The 20151-nt window shown below is 35.6% G+C and overlaps 1 protein-coding gene across 1 annotated transcript in view; it reads right to left on the bottom strand.

Annotated features, from left to right (window-relative positions):
* The window catches only part of LOC117106743, a gene marked incomplete at its 3' end in the record, with an annotated part of 18588 nt that extends 1656 nt beyond the window's left edge, over positions 1-16932 (bottom strand). The window contains exons 1-4 of the mRNA XM_033248165.1: positions 16656-16932; positions 3992-4015; positions 3710-3730; positions 3000-3029 (exon numbers count right to left, since the gene is read on the bottom strand). Of these exons, the coding sequence (XP_033104056.1) occupies positions 3000-3029; positions 3710-3730; positions 3992-4015; positions 16656-16932 (352 nt within the window). The remainder of the gene's footprint in view (positions 1-2999; positions 3030-3709; positions 3731-3991; positions 4016-16655) is intronic.
* Positions 16933-20151: the final 3219 nt, after the last annotated feature.

Genomic DNA, 20151 nt, shown 5'->3' with positions numbered 1-20151 from the left:
TTGTCCGACAGGGGGGACTTGAGCTCGTAGGCTCGAGCTGGAGGAAGGGATTGAGAGGGGTTCCCCCTCCCAAATGAGATTTTTTTTAAAGAATATCAACCTCTGGATGGCCGAGAATGGCACTCTCAGACTGTGACAGACGTGTTGGCTTGGTGTGGGCCTATTTTTATATGTTTTATGGTCTGACTGCCCAACGAGCTCTGTCCGGCAGGGGACCTGGCCTGTCCGGTGGGGTCTTAAGCCCCCTGCCACCCCGCTGGCGCCGCCACTGTCCTTATGATGGTCAGTATGGTTCATTATTAACCCGTCAGCAGAATATACAGACACACCTCCACCTTTTTTTTCCTATTCGAATCCTATCAAAATGTTCATATTTTGGAATAAACGCAATATTTTCAGTTTCAGCTTTAAGCCATGTCTCAGTTGCAACTGCTACTTGGTATTTATTCAGAACAGCCTTAAACTCGTCCACATTATTTCATTGATCTTGCGTTGGTTAACACAATTCTTGGACTTGAGAAGGCAATCTTATTATTAGTGCACTTACTGGACTAAATAGTCACATGATTATTGCTTACTTGTCCTCTGGTTTTAATACTTCTTAAAATCGACCTGTGACAACCAATTACCGGTATTTTTATTCTTAATTTTTTACCTCCCTTCTTGTGAAATCTACGCTTATTGCAAACCTGCTGTTTAGTCAAATTATGCTGCTCTCCGTTGAAAGCGATGACGTCAAGAGGAATGTCTTTGTTTGCTGATCCAAATCGTAGCGCTATGAGCTCCCGAGGAGAATATCAGGCATACCATATCAGAGCGTTTGGTGGCCTTGGCCTAGGCTTATTTATCGTCACTATATGGTGCTTAACTACACGAAAATACTTTCACAAACCGTAGTCAAAACCAGATGCACAACAAAAGACAGTACAGTGAACATTAACATAAAAAAATGTTAAATATTAACGATAAGATAGCAAAAAAACAGGCCCCACACATGGAGCAAAGAGAAAACCAAGTGTCCCGCAGATCCACAGCGCCCATGCATTTTATAATAGGTCTACATAATGGGTAATCATGTATTTATTTCTTTATTCATTGCCATGTTTTAGGGGGGCAGCAAATTCTATGGTGTGTCGGGATGAAGCCGGCCGGGGCCCTATCATTTTTGAAAATTAAAAATAAATGCATATTGTCAAAACTGTCGTATCAGAGTGCTGTAATGAGGGGGAGGGGTTGCCTTTCCGGGGTCAAAACTTCATATGTAAAATGCTGGGTAGTAGTTGGATTGGATGGGATTTATTCGGTGTAGACACCAAAGATGGACCACGAAAGTCTAGAAGAAGACTTATTTCCAGTGTGGTCCATTTGGTGGTGATTGGGCAGTACACCGGGAGACAATCCCCTATTTTTCCCGAAGAGTGTACTGCGTTCCTTAACGTGCACATAGGCCATAAATGCACACGGGACCAACGGCTTAAACGTCTCATCCGAAAGACGGTGCGCTATTGTAACTTGTTGGTCATCCCTCCATCTAAAACAGACAGCGATGAGAATTGAACCCGGGACCTAGAGATCTATACGGTTCAGCGCACACACAGTGGCTACCACCAGATTAGACGACTGAGCTAAGCTCTTCTCTCCAAGTTCGTCGTAGCAGAATGTCCCTTCTAATAATTAATCTGCTAAAGAGTGGGATTTTGGTCTATTGTCGACGAGTTGTAGCAGTGTGCTGGGTAGAGGGGCCCGTTGGCCGTCCAGGTCCATTTGGAATGGGACTGGGCCCCAGAAAGCGCATGCATCACGCAATTCTCAATTATTAAGCCTGGGTAGTAAAGTGTTAAGTATATGAGAGACTGGGGCCCTCTAGTGCCCCTTTTGAGTGCAGACCCGGGGCTGCCCCCTCCACCCCACGAGAGATTTCTTGCAACTTTATTTTATTGCCAAAAACAAAAACATATACACAATTGGCAATAAGAGGTTAAATAATAATAATAATAATAATATTAATAATAATAATAATAATGACAATACTAATATTAATAAGACAGATAAAATCATATAATTAAAATTAATGTAAAATGCTAATTTGTGTTGTAATTATCTAATAAAGTGCATTTAACTCTTTTATAAAGCAATTGCGATAACTAATACTGCGAATTTCAACAGAAATTTCATTCCAAAATGTTGCCCTATCAAAACCAATACGAAGCTTTTCTGAGGAAACACGAGGTTGTGGAATAGCTAAATTAAACAGGTTGTTAAATCTGGCACTATGAGGCTGATCAACACTTAAAAAGTAATCACTTAAATTATGAGGAGTTTGGTTATGAGCTTATAAATATCTAAATTATAAGTTCATAAAACAAATGGGAAAAATGTGCCATAAAATCTTTAAAAAAAAATAATAATAATAATACATCTGACGATCATATTTGCAACATTAAAATAAGCTTTAAAACGGATTCAAATGTACTTCTCCAGACTTTTATACCATCATGTTAAAATTGGATAAATAAAAGAATTGTAAAGCATAACCAAAATATCGTAATCTAAATAACAGACCAGCTCACGGATGTTACGCCAGTGTTTAGGATCAACCATGGTTGGGAAGAGGAATCTAGGAGGCGACCCATATCGAAACAGGAACACCATGAACAGAGACAGCGGTACCAACTTCCAACAATTTACAACATGTTACTGAGCGCCCTCTGACGGTGCCATGTCTCAGTAATAGCACCGTCAACAGTACCCTCACGTGATTATTAGGGCTGATGAAATGAGCGACTTGCCAGCAGGGAGTTTCTCCACCAAGAAAAAAATTCTACAAACATCTTTACAAGTTTGTTACACCTAAAGTTAAACTTATGTACAGTATTCATAACGATATATCATGTAATAATGCTGTCTGCGATTGATCGAAGATCAAAAAGTGTAAGTTTACATATCAATTTAATACTCAAGCTTAAATCTAAACGAACAAAACTGACATTTCAACAAACCTTGACGCTCTCGGGAAATACTGAATAAATCTAAAACAAAGGAATAAAGAATATAAATTAAACTACAACAAATATGTACTGTAGTCCTACTATAATACCAAGTTACTGCTTTATTGCAATAGTCAGAAATCCGAACAAAGCTGTAGATGGCGGTGTTTCCAAAAATATAATCAATTAGAGCTCTATGTAATTTCACTCGACACTCTTATTGTAATTGGACATAATGAACAAGAGTGAAATTATTTAAAAGTATTAGGAAATGTTTTTAAATTCACATTATAATAATTTATAATCGCCCTGCATTAGAGGAAATACTTTCCTTGAAATCTATTTCGTTTTCTACCATTTTGCAGTTGATTAGGCCTATTGTTTTTATCCAACAGCCTAATTTTTGTGGCCGCATTGAAAAGGACTAGTTAGATGTTCTGTGTTCATAAATAAAGTTTACGAAAATAAAAACAACATATTTGCTAAAAATTATGCTTCAGTTCATTTATTTTTTGAACAAATTTACAACACTTTAACAATGTATAGGCCTACTTGCGAAATAATTATAAATAGGCCCAAATTGCAAATTGCATATTGCTTTAATACAGTTGTGTGCAATGATACTGTCCAATGTTTAATCAATTATCAAGTAGGTAGCAATCACTTTTATTCCAAAAAAGATTTAGGCATTTTGTAGCTAAAAATAAGGGAACTCAACTAACCATTACACCTGTTCTCACAACCTGAAAAAGAACAGAAAATATATTAATAATTCAAAATATCTGCATTCCCGGATTATGACAGCACTATAAAAAAGTAGTTTCAAGATACTGAGATTTTTCAGATTGCCTTAAAATGTACACTTTTTAACATGACAGCCATCTTTCTAAATATAAAATTCCTAAATTTTAATGATCCTATAACACTGTCTAGGTTTTATTAACTATCAAATAAGTGGCAATCAATATACCTCTCCATTTAAAGCAAAAAATACTACAACTAACCTTCACCACACCTTTCGTAACATTCTGGTAAAGAGAAAAAGAAGAATGATATTGAATTTATTACATAACTGTACAAAATTTGTAATTAAAAAAAATTAAAATAAAATGTCAGTTACGATTTAAATTTTATAGGGTGATAGCACATGATATGTTTTTTTATTTGCAGTAAATGTTACGAAGCTGGGATATGGTGTGATATGGTTTACTTCCGAAAAAGGAATTCCCAGACGTTACTGACCTACAACTTGTCAAAAGCAGACCATGAAAGGAAGCATACACATTTGTCAGCTATGAGTCAATCAATTATTTACGATAAATAAATTAATCAATCAACCACTGAATCATTCGATTATTTAAAATCAACTCAATGAATAAATCAGTCGACCAACCCATCAACCAACCAATCAATCAAACAATCTATTGATCACTTGAATATTCAATATATCAATCACTCGTTTGATTTAAAATGTTAGGTAAAATACCGCGAACAAAAGTTAATATATTACATGGGTGGAAGGTCCACATATAAGTGGTTGGTTAAAACCGTGTAAAATGCTTAGTATAGCTACATGGCAGAGGAAAAAATTGCAAAATAAATAAATAAATAAAATAAAATAAAATAAACAAAGACACTTATTATACAACACATTAGCTCTAAGCTCGTTTTAAAAGCAGCAGGATTAAGTACATTTCAAAGATTCAGTGACTCTCGTTACGGCGGTTCACAGGGCCCCCAGCCCCTAGGTGCCCCGAATGTCCGGGCCCTACCCATAGTGTCCTCAATCTAGTACCCTGTCCCAAAAGGGTTTGTTGATATATTTTCTTACGTCAGTCCGAACCATAGTGAGGCTGAGGTGGTATATACCCTCTATATGTAAAAGTCCCTCACTCCCCCTCCCCACCCACTACCACCCATCTATTTCAAGATTCTCGATATCCTCCATCGATTTATTTTGTAGTTAAAAAACATTCAACATTTAAGAATACAATGACAAACATAAATAAAAAAAAACGAGCACATCTAAAACCCCACTATGGAATTGACGACCGCGGAACCCAAAATGGCCCTTAGTCTCATGAAGTCACATGGTCTCGGCCCCATCGTTACACCACAGGAGAGATTAACTGTTCCCTGGGAGAGATTAATATTGAAAACCTCTTTTCTTTCATAGCATGTTTGCAGTTTGTTATTGTTTTCATATCCAACAGGCATAATGTTTGTGGCCGCACTGAACCAGCCTAAGACATTGTGTTTATAAATAAAATGTAGAAAACATTTGTTGCATGATTATAAATAAAATGTAGAAAACATTTGTTGCATGTATTAGGCCTACCTCGTTTATGTTGACAGCACTATGTGTTTTCTAGATATAGAGAGATCTAATGGAACTTAAACGATGAGCTAATGTTGTAACATGCATAGCATATTTCGTGTATTTTGCATGTTTCTAATAAATGAATAACTAACTATAAGTAACTATAAAATTCATTTTAATTATCTAATCTAATCTAGTCATTAATAGTAATTGCCTTTCATTACAGCGTAGCCTTTCACGAAGCGCTGTAAGTTTTTTCTTGGCCATTGGGTCAACAAGCTAAAGTGTTGCTGCTATATTGACACAGTCAGGCAACCCCACACCAGGTACCCATTTATACTCCTGGGTGGAGAGAAGCAACGAAGACAAAGTGCCTTGCTCAAAGACACCAGCAAAATGCACAGCAGTAGGGGATTTAAACCCCGACCTCGATGTTGAGAACCAAACCGTTCTCGCTCCGTCAAACCATTTCTACACAGGTAATCCAGCAATGATACTGTCTTATTATGTTTGATCGATTATTTTCTCAATACAATATTTTACACATTTAAAGCCAATGATTAAGAACTAATTGAACTAACCGTCACACCCATTGTAACAATCTGGAAAAGAAAAACAGAAAAATAACGCTGATTTTATACTGTACTAAGAAATTCATAATAATAATGATCATAAGTACTTTTATTTACGTGGCAAATTACTGTAAATGGTAAATTTACTGTGAAATGTTCAAAGTGCAATACAAAATCTTGCCATTTTGTTTTTTCGCAAAGCAGGCTTTTGAACGAGTAAGTACCTTGGTGTTTGTATTTATTAGAAAACGATCGTCGAAACGCGCTTTCTCGTGTTTCGTATTATCAAGAACCATTAAACATCCGATTTCTTACAAAATTAAATATACTTCCGATGCAACAATTCAGATAGGCCTAACTACAAAAATGGTACGAACTTAACACTCCCTAATAAGCACCGCTCTCAAATAAACGCAGCAGTGAAGGCTTTAAAACTTTACAAACACCACGGCGTTTATTTGGTCATTTAAGTTAGCCCGATTAAATTGTTAAAATATTAACAGCAATTTAAAAATAGAATATAGTCTCAAAAACCTTTAAACTAGAATGGAGTTGTAGTTTGTTTATTTTATTTTATTTTATTTATTCGACTTTGCACAGGCAAAAATACAATAAAATACCAATGAAATAAAAGATTGCCGGTGACGGGAAAAGGCAAGCAGGTGGACAAATTACACCTCTGATATCGGCCGATCCCGAATTGCACAGACTAAGATATAAAATCAATATAATTTTGTGTAAAAGGAACTCATTGGCATATAACAAATAATAAAACAACCTCAAAGAGAAGCTTTGAGGAATTGCACATAGTTGTCAAAAATTTAAATTGGGCGACATTTGGCACAGCGACAACATGACAGCCAGCTGTAAACATTATTTACATTAAACTTATTTAAAAAGAGATCGTGATAAAATAATTTAACATTTTGCTTAAAAGTGTGCGTAGTTGGGCTGTTTCTAAATGTAAGGCAGGGTGTTCCACATGGGTACAATGCGAATAAAATAATATAGTTTGTGAGACTCAGTGTTGCACTTTTCAATAATTAAATCATTGTCAGTTGACCTTGTGACCTAATCAGTCATTTCATTTCATTTAATCGAATGAAGTTCCTGATATCGAGGTCAATATTAAAATTTAGGCATTTGTAAAAAAAAGTAAGATCTAAATTTTCTCTTCTGTATGATAAGGGCATAAGATTAAGTAACGAAAGTCTTACATTGTAATCGCAATCTGGGTAATGCAATATAAATTTCGTTGCTTTTCGTTGAACGCCCTCCAAACGTTGCAAGTTGCATTTGGAAGTGCTACTCCATAGAGGGCTAGCATATTCTAAATCAGGCCGAATTAAGGAGGTGTAAAGTGTTTTTAGTGACATTGATAGGAGCTGCATATCCCACTGCACGCTTGATCATTCCCAGTTTGCGGTTAAAATTTGGAAACAATATTTGATACATGATTGTCTCATTTTAAAACACCATTGATCTCAACACCAAGATCTTTGATACTACTAGTTCTACAGAGGGGTGCACCGTTTATATAATTATATAAAATGGGATTACGTTTCCGTGTAATAGTGATAATTTGACATTTGGATGGGTGAAAGCAAAGATCTCAGGTTTTGCTCCATTTGTATAGGGCATCAAAGTCCTCCTGTAGATGCTTGCCGTCGTTAGCATCGTTGATATCCTTGATGCATTTCGAATCGTCTGCAAACAGAGCTACAGTGGAATTCTGGGCAGCACTTGGCAAGTCATTAATGTACAGAAGAAAAAGAAGGGGTCCGAGGATAGACCCCTGAGGGACCCCCGAAGTAACGGGTAACCAGTCAGAATATGACCCTTCAACGACGGTTCGTTGTTGTCTGTTACAGAGATGCCTGTAACCATCGATGAAGATTGGAGTGGATACCGTAAGACTTTAATTTATGTAAGAGTAATTGGTAGGAAACACTGTCAAAAGCTTTAGAGAAATCAAAGTAAATAAAGTCAACTTGCCCAGCCCTGCCCAGAATCCCGCTAACTTAGTCAAACACAGTTAGGAGCTGAGACACTGTAGACCTTCCACGGATAAATCCGTGCTGTAAATCATAAAAATAATGTTTGAGGAAAAATTGCATTGTAAATCAGCCTCTCAAGCACTTAACTAGACACACAGAGTAATGAACTTGGTCGGTAGTTAGTCACGTCGTTTTTATCGCCCTTTTTAGACAGGAACTACATTTGCCTTCAACCAGTCTTTGGGCAGCTCAAAGGTGGTCATGGATAAATTGAATATAAAACATAGTGGTGAACAATGTTGTTCAGCACAGTTCTTAAGAACGACCGGTGAAATACCATGAACGACCGGTGAAATACCGTATGAACGACCGGTGAAATACCGTGGTTAAAATGCTTGCCCTCCAATCCAATCCCAGGATCAATGGTTCAATTCCTGTCTGTGTTACAGGATATTTGTTCACGACCAGACAATTTAGGGGTTTCAAAAACTTACGTATTTAATGGATTTTGGAGTCAATTAATATGTAAAAAAATTACATATACCTTTTTTTTTTCTATCTGACGAATTATGATTTTTCTCCGACGGTGAAGACCTCCCCTTGGGGGTGGGTGGTAGTGGGCTGTATCCCACCCTAGCCCCCCCCCCGGCTTAGCGCCGCCACTACAGACAGTGGTGGCACCATTGGATATAATTTCCTTTCGTGATCATTATCAAGCTGACACGTCGTAGACTCGAAAATAGGGCATGCGCAAATATGTTCTATAAGGATGATTATAAATGAGATTTTTTCTTCACAATTCTACGAAAAATAAATACTGTGATGCCAGTAGTGTCGACTGACGATGTTATACCTGGGTGTCATCTGTAGGTGGCACTCTCACGACCAGCTAGTCATATAGATGACTGGGGCATCGTCGGCTGACAGATGACGGTATGCGGGACTTTCGAGGTAGAGATGGGGCAACGCTGGAAGGGTGGGTCGGTTTTGGATTTTTAAAGAAGGAATTAGCAATATGATGAAATGATTTAAATCGTGGACGGGTTTACATTTTTTTTGGTTAGAAATCTCTTTTTATAACGTAATCTAATTCTGTTTAGGCCTACAGTATTGCCATTGTTCTCCTACTTCGCTTCCTTGTATGTCTGGGTGACTTAATTATTATTTCTGTTACTATTGTTCTTCTACCTTTGTTAATTATGTAGTCCTATGTATTATTATGAAATGAATAATAAAAAACGATATGGAAAATATATAAACAATATTTATACAGTATATAGCATTCGTAAATGACTTGTTGATAATGTTAGTCGATTCATACCAAATAGGTAGTAATCACTTTATTTTATCAAGGCCATATTTTGCAGTGAAAGCTAAAATTATATTTAAAATTACTTAATGATTCAAAAAACAATTATTGCAACTAACCATCACACCTGTCTCTACATTCTGCAAAAGAAAACAGAACAATAACATTGTATATGTACTGATTACTCATTTTGCACTGATTACTGAAATTAGTTTTACAATATTTGCAACACTCAACATTATAGTTTTAAGGATACATATAATTTGACAGATTGCCTTTAAAAAAGGACAAGTGTTGTATATGACCATCATATTTATCTACGTTTCCGACAATTGTTGTTGTTGTTTATATTTATTGCTTATCGAAACTAAATCTATTTATCTAATCATATATATTTCACTGTTTTTGGCTGTTTTAAGTTTAACTTAAAATTGTAAATTATTGAAAATTTGAAATATTGCATTATCTTTTCCATTGTCTTGTCTGTTGATATTTTTTTCATGATGTAGGCCTATTTATTATTAAGTTGTATTTTTAAATTGATTTTTGGTTTTTTTAGAGGGCCACTTTAAGTCAGCATTGCTTAATAATAATAATAATAATAATAATAATAATAATTATTATTATTATTATTATTATTATTATTATTATTAATATCATTATTATTATTATTATTATTATATTAAAAAAAGGCAGCTACAATAAAAATAGCAAAACCAATAACGATAACAAATCATCACATCGATATTGAATATTGATAATTATCATAAGAATTATGTGTGGGTAATTTTTTAATTCCCAGTGTTGCAACTAACCAAACCTGTCGACCACCTGGTATTTAGCTTAAGAAAGAGAAAAATATTATGCACATTGAAAGAAATGAGAAAAAATATACTGTACTAAAATACAATCTTTCCTTTTCAATATTATCATTGCATATTTTTTTTTCCAAAATTTTGCTACTTTATCGGACTGCATTTTGATATGCAGAAAATATTTGTAGGGAATTATTATTTACATTTACAAATTATGTTGCCAACAATATTGACAACATTTTAAAAATGATGATTACAATTTCACAGATTGCCTTTATTTTATTTTATTTATTTGTATCTCATAAAACATACAATTGTTTCATACAATGTAAATAGCATGGAACACGTTCAATTCAAATCCATTATTTATTAAAAATACTAGAGTTCTGTTTTAGTATTCATTCAAGTTCTTAAAAACACCATTTATCAAGAATTCCCAGGTTGAAACTTGGCAATTTGGCGTTTTCTTTTATGGCATTAAGAAAATTATTATAAAATATCATTATGAAAAACTATTTTACATTACTACAGCATAAAGTTTGTTCCACTATTATTTTTAGTGGCGTTTAGGCATGAGAAGTGCGACCAGTGCTAAGCTAATCACACACAAGCAGAAGCTAATATGGGCGCTGCCCGATCAAATATAGGCCTGAAAATTGTATTAATTAAAAAAATCCTATACCTATTTGCTTTTACAAGAAAAAGAATGATAAAAGTAATTTAGACCATAAGTCATTTAATGCCACTTTTACGACACCCCGGCAAATACTTGCTGATCCCCCAGTGATTAGGCTTACAGGGAAAGGGAAAAATAGTAAAGCAATTCAGATGATAATATACATTTTCTGGAAACGTTAATAAGTAGCTAAGAATTCCCCATTAGATACGGCTTGTGAAAGAATAAAGCTTTAAACTCTCATGGGATTCGCCTCTAGGCTCTTGTGGTGCTTTTCCCATGAACCAAAAGCGGTTTGTGGCCCCGAGGTTAGTCAACCGTAAATCGCGTCTATGGAACTCGGATGACGCTTCACATCAGAGGGTCCTGCGATTATCTTGCACTGGGGTCCGTCGTCGCCTACTTACAATGTGTACAAATATAAGCAACACATTGAACTGCAACTAACCTTCACAATGATAATAATAACAATCTGTAATAGAAAGAAAAATATAACACTTGTATAGGCCTACATCATACACCGGTACATTATTTAATAAGTTATAAAATATAATATCAAGTTATAATTTAAATCATTAATGATGTTATCAATATTTAATTTGATTTCTAGACATATAGAATAGACAAACATTAATTCTTGGGTCATGATGCGTACTGTAAGTAGCTTATTATATTAGCCCGTGTGTACTGTAAGTAGCTTATTATATTAGCCCGTGTGTTTATTATATTAGCCCCTGTGCACTGTAAGTAGCTTATTATATTAGCCTAGGTGTGTGTACTGTAAGTAGCTAATTATATTAGTTGTGTGTACTATAAGTAGCTTATTATATTACATAGCCTATGTAAATACGAGTACGTGATTGGTCGAAATGGCATCACGTGACTAGCGCTACGAGGATCGGAAACGTTATATTTCCCCGCAGGGAAATATAACTTTGAAAAGTGACCGGTCTCTGACGTCACCGGCTAACGCCTGCATTGCGCCCGTAGAATGCTAGTCGAGCGCACGATCTATCGCTCACGTGGAAAGCCTAGCGCTTCGAAAATGGCGACTTCAAATTAGTTTAAATCTCTCGACGAAGACGAATTGGATAGAATTATTGACGAAAAAGATTCTCGGTGTACAACATTTGTTGTGAATTCATCTGTTAATGTAGGCCCACTCAGTGAATAAGGCCGAGGAATCATCAAATTTGGCCTAGGCCTAGCCTACTTGCATTGAAAATTTCACAGCAACAGAGCTCATGAACGCGTTACGTTTCTCCGGTCATTCTACTGTGAGGTAAGGAGAGCAAACGGTGAATTGTAGGCTTAACGATCAATGATAACGCTACGCTACGGACTACAACAGAAACATTTTTAAAAAGTGACAGTAATATGAAGTATTTTGGCTATGTAATATGACAGATATTGTGTAAAAGTTAAATAAAAGTTCTTGATATTTAAAGTTAAGTATTTGCATCTATTTTTGGCTATGTAATATAACAGATATTTCATTTCTATTGGTGTAATAAAAAAATTGATATCCCTGAGAGAATTGTATTTTTTTCGAAGGATTATATTTTCCCGAAGCGCGTACTATATAATAAGCTTTAGAACTTTATTCCTTGCAGTTTTATGTTACAGTCTGGACAGTTATTCCATGAATATTTCATGAATATGATGAATACTTTGATCATTATTGACAACACACAAAATAATTTAGATTTCAAACAATAAAAATAATGTGACAACATAATATTATACACGTCATCACACTTGACTGTCAGGTTTATGTATATTATTCTTTAGCTATTCAATGGCTATCCAAGTGCCAATTGTCTTAATACAAAAGTTTACGAAATGTTGCAACTAACCCCACCAGTCGAACACCGGGTATTTATCTAAAGAGAGAAAAAAATATTATACACATTGAAGAAAATGACAACAAATATACTGTACTAAAAATATAATTGTTCCTGTTCACCACTATCATTGCATTTTTTTTTTAATTTTTTTTTTTGAAAATGTTGCTACTTTATCAGATTGCATTTTGATCTGCAGAAAATATTTGTGGGAAATTATTACTTACATTTACAAATTATGTTGCGAACAACATTTACAACATTTTAAAAATGATGATTTAAAATTTCACAGATTGTCTATTTAATTTATTCGTATCTCATAAAACATACATTAAAACAATTTGAAATGTAAACAGCATGAAACACGTTCAATTAAAACATTATTAAAAATACTGGAGTTCCTTTCAATATTCTTAACACCCGAAACTGTTGATGATATTGCATGCTATTAGGTTTGAACGTTTATTACATAGGAACCATGTATTTTCCTGTTACTACATTTAATTATTAAAAATAATTTATGAAATATTGTAACTAACCGTCACACATATTGTCACAAGTATCTGAAAAAAAGAAAGACAATATTATTAAATTAAATATTATAATTTCTACTGCTCATTTTGTGTAGGAAGGCATTGTTTACATTGTTTATACCGGCGTTTATGTTTTAAGTGCATATATGTATGATCAAATGAATATGAACTTCCCTCAAGTTCACACATGAAAGGTTTCGACCACATACCCAAATTCCGCGATGTACAGTGATTTGTGGCGTAACTAGGATATTTTTCATGACCTTTGTTTGAGAATAGTGGTGGCTTCAGAAATTAGCCGACAGGAAGTCCAACATATCGGACAGGCAGATCCGCTCAGGCAATTATGCCAAAATGATAAAGGATTGGCAATAGAAATAACGTTATTTCTATAGGCAAATTAATAGTTTTGGTCCGACGACCTTGTCGTGGCGTCAGATGACAGAAGGAGGAGGGATAAGTGTTCCCTGAGTTTCCCCTCCCTCGGCACCACCACTCTTAAAATGTACCTTGACACATATATTTGGCCGACTAGGCTAATTATACGTGTAACTTTGGTATTAAGATACATGTCCTGGTGGTAATCAAAGATAATATTAAATTTTAGAGAAAAACGGATAAGTGTTCTCTGAGTTCCCCCTCCCTCGGCACCACCAATCTTCAAATGTACCTTGACGCATATATTTGGCCGACTAGGCTAATTATACGTGTATAACTTTGGTATGGAGATACATGTCCTGCACTGGTGGTAATCAAAGACAATATTCAATTTTAGAGAAAAACTTATGTCCCCATCGAAGGACATACTGTAATTTTAAGAGATGATTACTTAAATTTAATTTTACTATCTAATGATTATTAATTTTAAGTAAACTTATTCTAATTATTTAATTTTGTTTTAAGTTCCACATGAAGTTGTACTATTAGATGACTTCTAACGATGCATCATGTGCGGATTTGGTGGGTAGTTGAGAGTTTTCGCCGTTTCAAATTGCGTGCCACTTTCACCTTCGTCTTTAACTGTTTCGTCTGAGTCGTCAGGAGTTTCTCGGCTAATTATCGTGTATTTTGTAGAGTTGTCTACTCAGTTGACTACAGCAATTCATATTGTATATTACTTTGTTTCATTGTATACCTTATGTATATATGTGTATAGATCGTTTAAAAAATATATATCTGGTTGCTATAATGTATTACTCTTAAACTTTTAATTAAGATTGAAACAAAATAACCATTTTGAAAAACAGACTGTTACATCTTGTATGAAATTCTATCCTGTATAAACATATTTTAAATAAAATAAATAATATAAAAAAAACAAATGAAAATATTATGTCTATGTTTTTGTATGCATCGTCCACATGGTTGCATGCCACTAATACAAACGTGTAATTCTAAATCAATTTAAAGTGTCTGTAACGAGATTCAAATTTGTAACCGCTTCATATCAATGGAAGGAAGCATCATACCGTAAGACAGACATATGCCTGTACGGTATAGCCGCAATCTAATTCCCATAAAGGTCTCTCTTTCATACAACTGACTTAATGCGCTCACACAAAGTGGAGCAATATGTAGTTGCTACAGTGGAGCTAGAATAGCTTATTGGTCCCAGCAGGAAATCATGTAATAAAACATTATTCAAATTACAACACACGGCTAGAAGGCTTCAATTACGTAGGGAATGTAGAGGTCTTGTAACATAAAGTCCCACTAATTTAGTGATTAAATCACTAGTACAGTCCATAACTACTCATCCCTTTTCCTCGTTTCGTAAAATTTCCATTTTTTTTTTTTTGCTGCAGAGTTGCACTGTAAACAATCTTAAAAAAAAAAAAAAAGACACCACCCAACACTCGGAGATAAAGACAGCTTGTCTTCTTTTCTGATTTTGGACATTTTTTTAAAATTTTGATCACGCGGTACTGTTATATTTTGCATTTCTATTAGGCCTAATTATACTTATGTCTGTTTTGTACAGGTAGAACCGTATTAATTATTGAACGTAGTGGAATGAGCTGTAAGGAGCACATTGCACTAGGCATGTGTGTTATAGGGTGACCAGTTCCTTTCCACGCCTCATTTTTGCCCCTCCCCTTTATATTTTAACTAGACGCAGGGTTCCCGGAACTCCGCCCTCAGCGGCTAACCGACTTATGCTTACCCCTCTTCCCCCCACGATACAGTACAGACGTACTGCATCCCCTCTTGCAAAGAGGGAACTTCGAAATAATTGTCTCCATATCTTCGCTAATTAATCACCGAAATTTAGCTTACACTTATGCATGGAGTAACTGGAGCACCAAAATGTACAGTACTGTAATCATTTCACTACCCGACAAACCCCGAACTGTATTCATGCATTACATAAATAGTTTCATGTTGCTGTACTCAAACATCACTGGCGCATTGTAACAACCAACTGACTGCAGACTATTTCCGGTCACACATTACTCTCCATAACGCAGCACCCCCTATGTTCCGTCACTTCTGGGTAACCAATTATGCTCCTGCATGGAGACAAGCAAAAAATGCCTTGTTCAATGACGCAAGCAAAATTCAATGCGAGGGTTAAACACCCGACCTATAGATTGAAAAAAAAAGAAAAAAAAAAAAAAAAAAAAAAAAAACACCAAACGCAACCGTCTGTGGTTCTCGTACTTTTGCATCTATTTATTAGTATGTGTCTGTCAGTTTCCTGTGTTTGTTTATTTTTTGTTTGTTAATTGATAACGCAATAAAGTAAAGTTAGAAGAAAAAGTCCAAAACTTACTGAATATCGTAAAACTTTTTAATTTTTACACTATGCGTACAGATTCTATATCTACAGACACCTGTCAGGTCTACAATCAGGATCAAACGAATTGGTAAAGGTGAAAGGTAAAGATAGGAAAATAATCCATAATCCTCAGCGTCATTGTGGTGAATTGCGTATGAGCGAGGTCCGTGACTACTTAGCCGACCAAGAGGAACTTATTAGTTTCTTCTTCATGTTCACATCGTTCCACAACAACAGGGGTTAAAATGAACCATAGCATCGAGGTAACCACATCTTCCGAAATATGCATTGCAATATAATAGCTTCATTAAATTACACACGAGCCAGGTGCTACTACACTAGTACACTTGTCCTCCATTATAAGTCCTTATCAGAGATGACTTGGTTCTATAGAACCGATGCTGTAGCAATTTTGGCGCCAGGATTTGCCCGACGGGGGTCGGGGGGCGGCGAGGTCCTCGACAGGGGGGGCTGATGCCCCGACGAGGGGTCAGATTCCCCGACGAAAGCAAAGTGGGAGTGGTCGAGCTTTGATTAAAAGGTTCCGAAAGTGGTCCTGGGGCCGAAGCCCCAAAAAATTTTGACAATTTAGGGGTTTCAAAGGTTTATTTAACCGATTTTAGAGTCTACTAATATGTAGAAAATACATTTTTTTTCTCCCCGACGAATAGTGCGTTTTCTCCCCGACGGGGGGACAGCTCTCCCCGACAGGGGGTCCTGGCCCCAACCCCCCTCCCGCTGGCGCCACCCCTGTGTTGTAGTTAGATAGCGCACCTTCCTTTCCGCGCGCTCGGTTACTCGACTCCTCGCCCTTGGTAATGACCTGCTTGATACACAGTGGGAATCACAATGTCATGTGCATTCGACATGCTGCTATGTGCATTTGACATGCTGCTATGTGCATTTGGCATGCTGTTATGTGCATTTGGCATGCTGTTATGTGCATTTGGCTTGCTGTTATGTGCATTTGGCTTGCTGCTATGTGCATTCGACATGCTGCTATGTGCATTTGGCATGCTGTTATGTGCATTTGGCATGCTGTTATGTGCATTTGGCATGCTGTTATGTGCATTTGGCTTGCTGCTATGTGCATTCGACATGCTGCTATGTGCATTTGGCATGCTGTTATGTGAATGTGACAATATGATTATATGTTATGAGCATTGGACATGATCTTATGTGCATTCGACACATTGTTTGACATGCTGTCATGTGCACTCGTCATGAAGTTATGTGCACTCGACATGCTTTTACGTACATTTCACACTGTCCTGTGCATTCGTCCTGTGTATTCGACTTGCTGTTATGTGTATTTGACATGTTGTTATGTGCACTCGTCATGTGCATTTGACATGCTGTTATGTGTAGGGTATTCGACATGCTGTTATGTGCATTTAACATGCTGGTAGGCCCCCATATTCATGTTAGAGGGACCTTAGTGTAATAGTAAGCTGAACGGGTCATTCTCAGAAATCATAACTTGTTAAGGTGCTCACGAGCCAGATTTTACTAGAAGACTTAGTTATAGCAACCGACCATATTATATAATATATAAGACGTTTGACGCAGTGACGATTGGTGGCACTAAAAATTCGATATAACGCCTCCACTATAATAATAATTAGTTGTAGTAGTAATAGTAATAATAATAATCACAAGTTTAAGCCTATCATATCTACTTAATGACATACATACATAAATAATAATAGCAATACAAATAACAATAGTTATTATTATAATAATAATGAGGTGGTCTTGCATCGGAATAAATGTTTAGTTTTATTGATGTTTAAGTTAAATTAATTTTATCATTGAGTTTCTTTATTAATAAACGGTAATTGTAGTGTCATCGTCGCTTCACGGATAATTTATCCAAAATCATGAACACACCATGTGTACATTATAATTAGCTGTAGTCATAAATTATGATCAAATTGTTTGTATTTTCTTATAGAAAACAAGTTCCACTGCAGGTTACCTGAAATCAAACACGTTTATTATTCGTAGACATCATCATCATTATCGTCACCATTGTTTAATTATTGTCATTGTCTGTACCTATACAGTACTTCAGCATTTACGTTCTGAGCGTCCTGAGTAAACAAATTCCATCTTTAAAAAAAGTAAGGTCTAGGCTAGACATACAGTTTTTCTTTTCTAATCATAGCCTAATCATTATTCATTTCTAAAATACATATTACAGAAATAATAATTAAAATAATTTTTTAATTTAATTTTTTTTTATAATTTAAAAAAAAGTGTTTCAAGTCCGTGGTGTTTAACTACTGTACACTTCATTATAAAGCTTGCCAATGAAACCTATGCCTGCATAAAGCCTACTACAGTTCGCCTTCCCATTCGAGACCATTTTTGAGACCTGAAAATTTGGAGTTGTCTCGGGGTTGGACGTAGTTAGGGGGTCAGGGGGCACGTGCCCCGGGCGCTGGGTTTGGGGACGCTTAAAAGGGAGAATGAGAGTTTAAAAAAATAGCACTTTTTAGAAAAATACGACGAAATTGATGTATGTTGTCAGGCACGAATATTTTCCAGTTAATAATAAAACAAAGAATGTAGTTGTTTGTATTGGCAAATTTATAGATTGTGATTTCTTTTCAGTCCATTTCGACTGTTTTCTTTTTTTTTTTATCCTATTTTGTAATGACTATATGACTATATGACTAAAGCTCATCCTACCATTGCTCAGAGTAACGATGGGACAAGCGAGACTATCTGCTTTGGCACTACTTAGTATTGAGCGTAATGCAGACAACATTGCTAACTTTGATCATGTTATTAACTTATTTGCTGATGCATAAGCACGCAAAATTCAGTTGTGATATTAAACAGTGTTAACAATTCAGCAACTTACAAGACTCTTACTATAAGATAGATTTAGAGAATAAGAATACTAAGCTGTCTGCGATAAATACAATAGCCTTAGGAATTAGGATAATGGTAAAGTTGTATACAAAGTTACGGACATCGTAATGCAGTTTCAACAGTAAGAAACCGGGGTGGCACAACTGGAGCGACCAGCCCCCCCCCCCTAGTGCCACCAATGTTCCGATGTTCTGTAAAGTGCATTCGACATGCTGTTATGTGCATTTGACGTCCTGTTATGTGTATTTTGGTTTATCATTATTGGTAAGCTGAACGTATAATCCTCAATAAATATGGATTAAATAAAAATAAGTAACAATATGACATGCTGTAATGCGCATTCACCATGCTGTTCGTTTATACACGTTTAAATTCATTATACATAATGCAACACACTCATTTCATAATGACATTATAACAAACAGATGAGGCCGGGTTGGACAAAAAATCCCCAAAACAAATATTTTCCGAAATTTATCAATGTTCATTGCTGCTTTAAAAAAAAAAAATCAGATTTCACTAGCTGAATAACAATAATGATAATGCTAGTGTGGTGGTGGTGGTGGTGGTGATGATGATGACAATGATGGCGATGATGATGATGATTGTAAAAGTTGAAACGTAAAACTGACCTCCAATGTATATTATTGACAAAGAAAGTGCATCGTGTATGTATCTCGTTAAAGAATATGCCTTAATGTAGACGTATTCTCAATAGGTCTGTTTTTAGCTATTATGTGCCAAACCATCTCGTTTAACCCAACATACATTTCCTCCTCTCTTGTCTCCGTCTCTTGTCTAGGGCCGTGAGCGTACTCTATCTTTGAGGCGGATTGGGCGCCATATAAGTTTTCATATTATTATTATTTATTATTATTATTATTACTATTATTATTATTATTATTAATAATAATAATATTATTATTATTATTATTATTATTATTATTATTATTATTATTATTATTATTATTATTATTATTATTATGTTTATACTGGGGCTATTAACCAGCTCAGCTCATTTGACTACACTGGTGCCACTGGGCATGCGCTGCACCACATAGATCCGTTCATATTTGTGATCCCCTTGCTAAGTTTGTGATTGGTATTTGTGTTTTCACTGGAGGATTGAAATGCAGTTAACGATAACACAGCATTTTCTGGAAGAGATTTTGAGTCATTAGTCACGGTGTGCTATATAGCCAGTGTACACAAAAAAAAAAACAAGTAATATTCGGGGGGGGGGGGAAATTAAATAAAACCCAGGGTATCCCCTACCACTGCAGCCGAAGAATATTCAGCAATATAGCGGCTGAAACTTAACAAAAGAATGTTTTTGACCACAATATTTCAGACTTTGGTCCGAATAACAAAGTTATTTCCTCGACTACCTTTTAGTCGAGACAATATTAAATTTAGACTTCATTTTCACACCATCAGTG

This window comes from Anneissia japonica, unplaced genomic scaffold (genome assembly GCF_011630105.1).
Source record: "Anneissia japonica isolate Jap-2015-1 unplaced genomic scaffold, ASM1163010v1 scaffold287849_len203907_cov147, whole genome shotgun sequence".
In the NCBI taxonomy this organism is placed as follows: Eukaryota; Metazoa; Echinodermata; class Crinoidea; order Comatulida; family Comatulidae; genus Anneissia; species Anneissia japonica.
The sequence above is the reverse complement of the archived record's forward strand: the minus strand, read 5'-3'. Positions and strand labels throughout refer to the sequence as shown.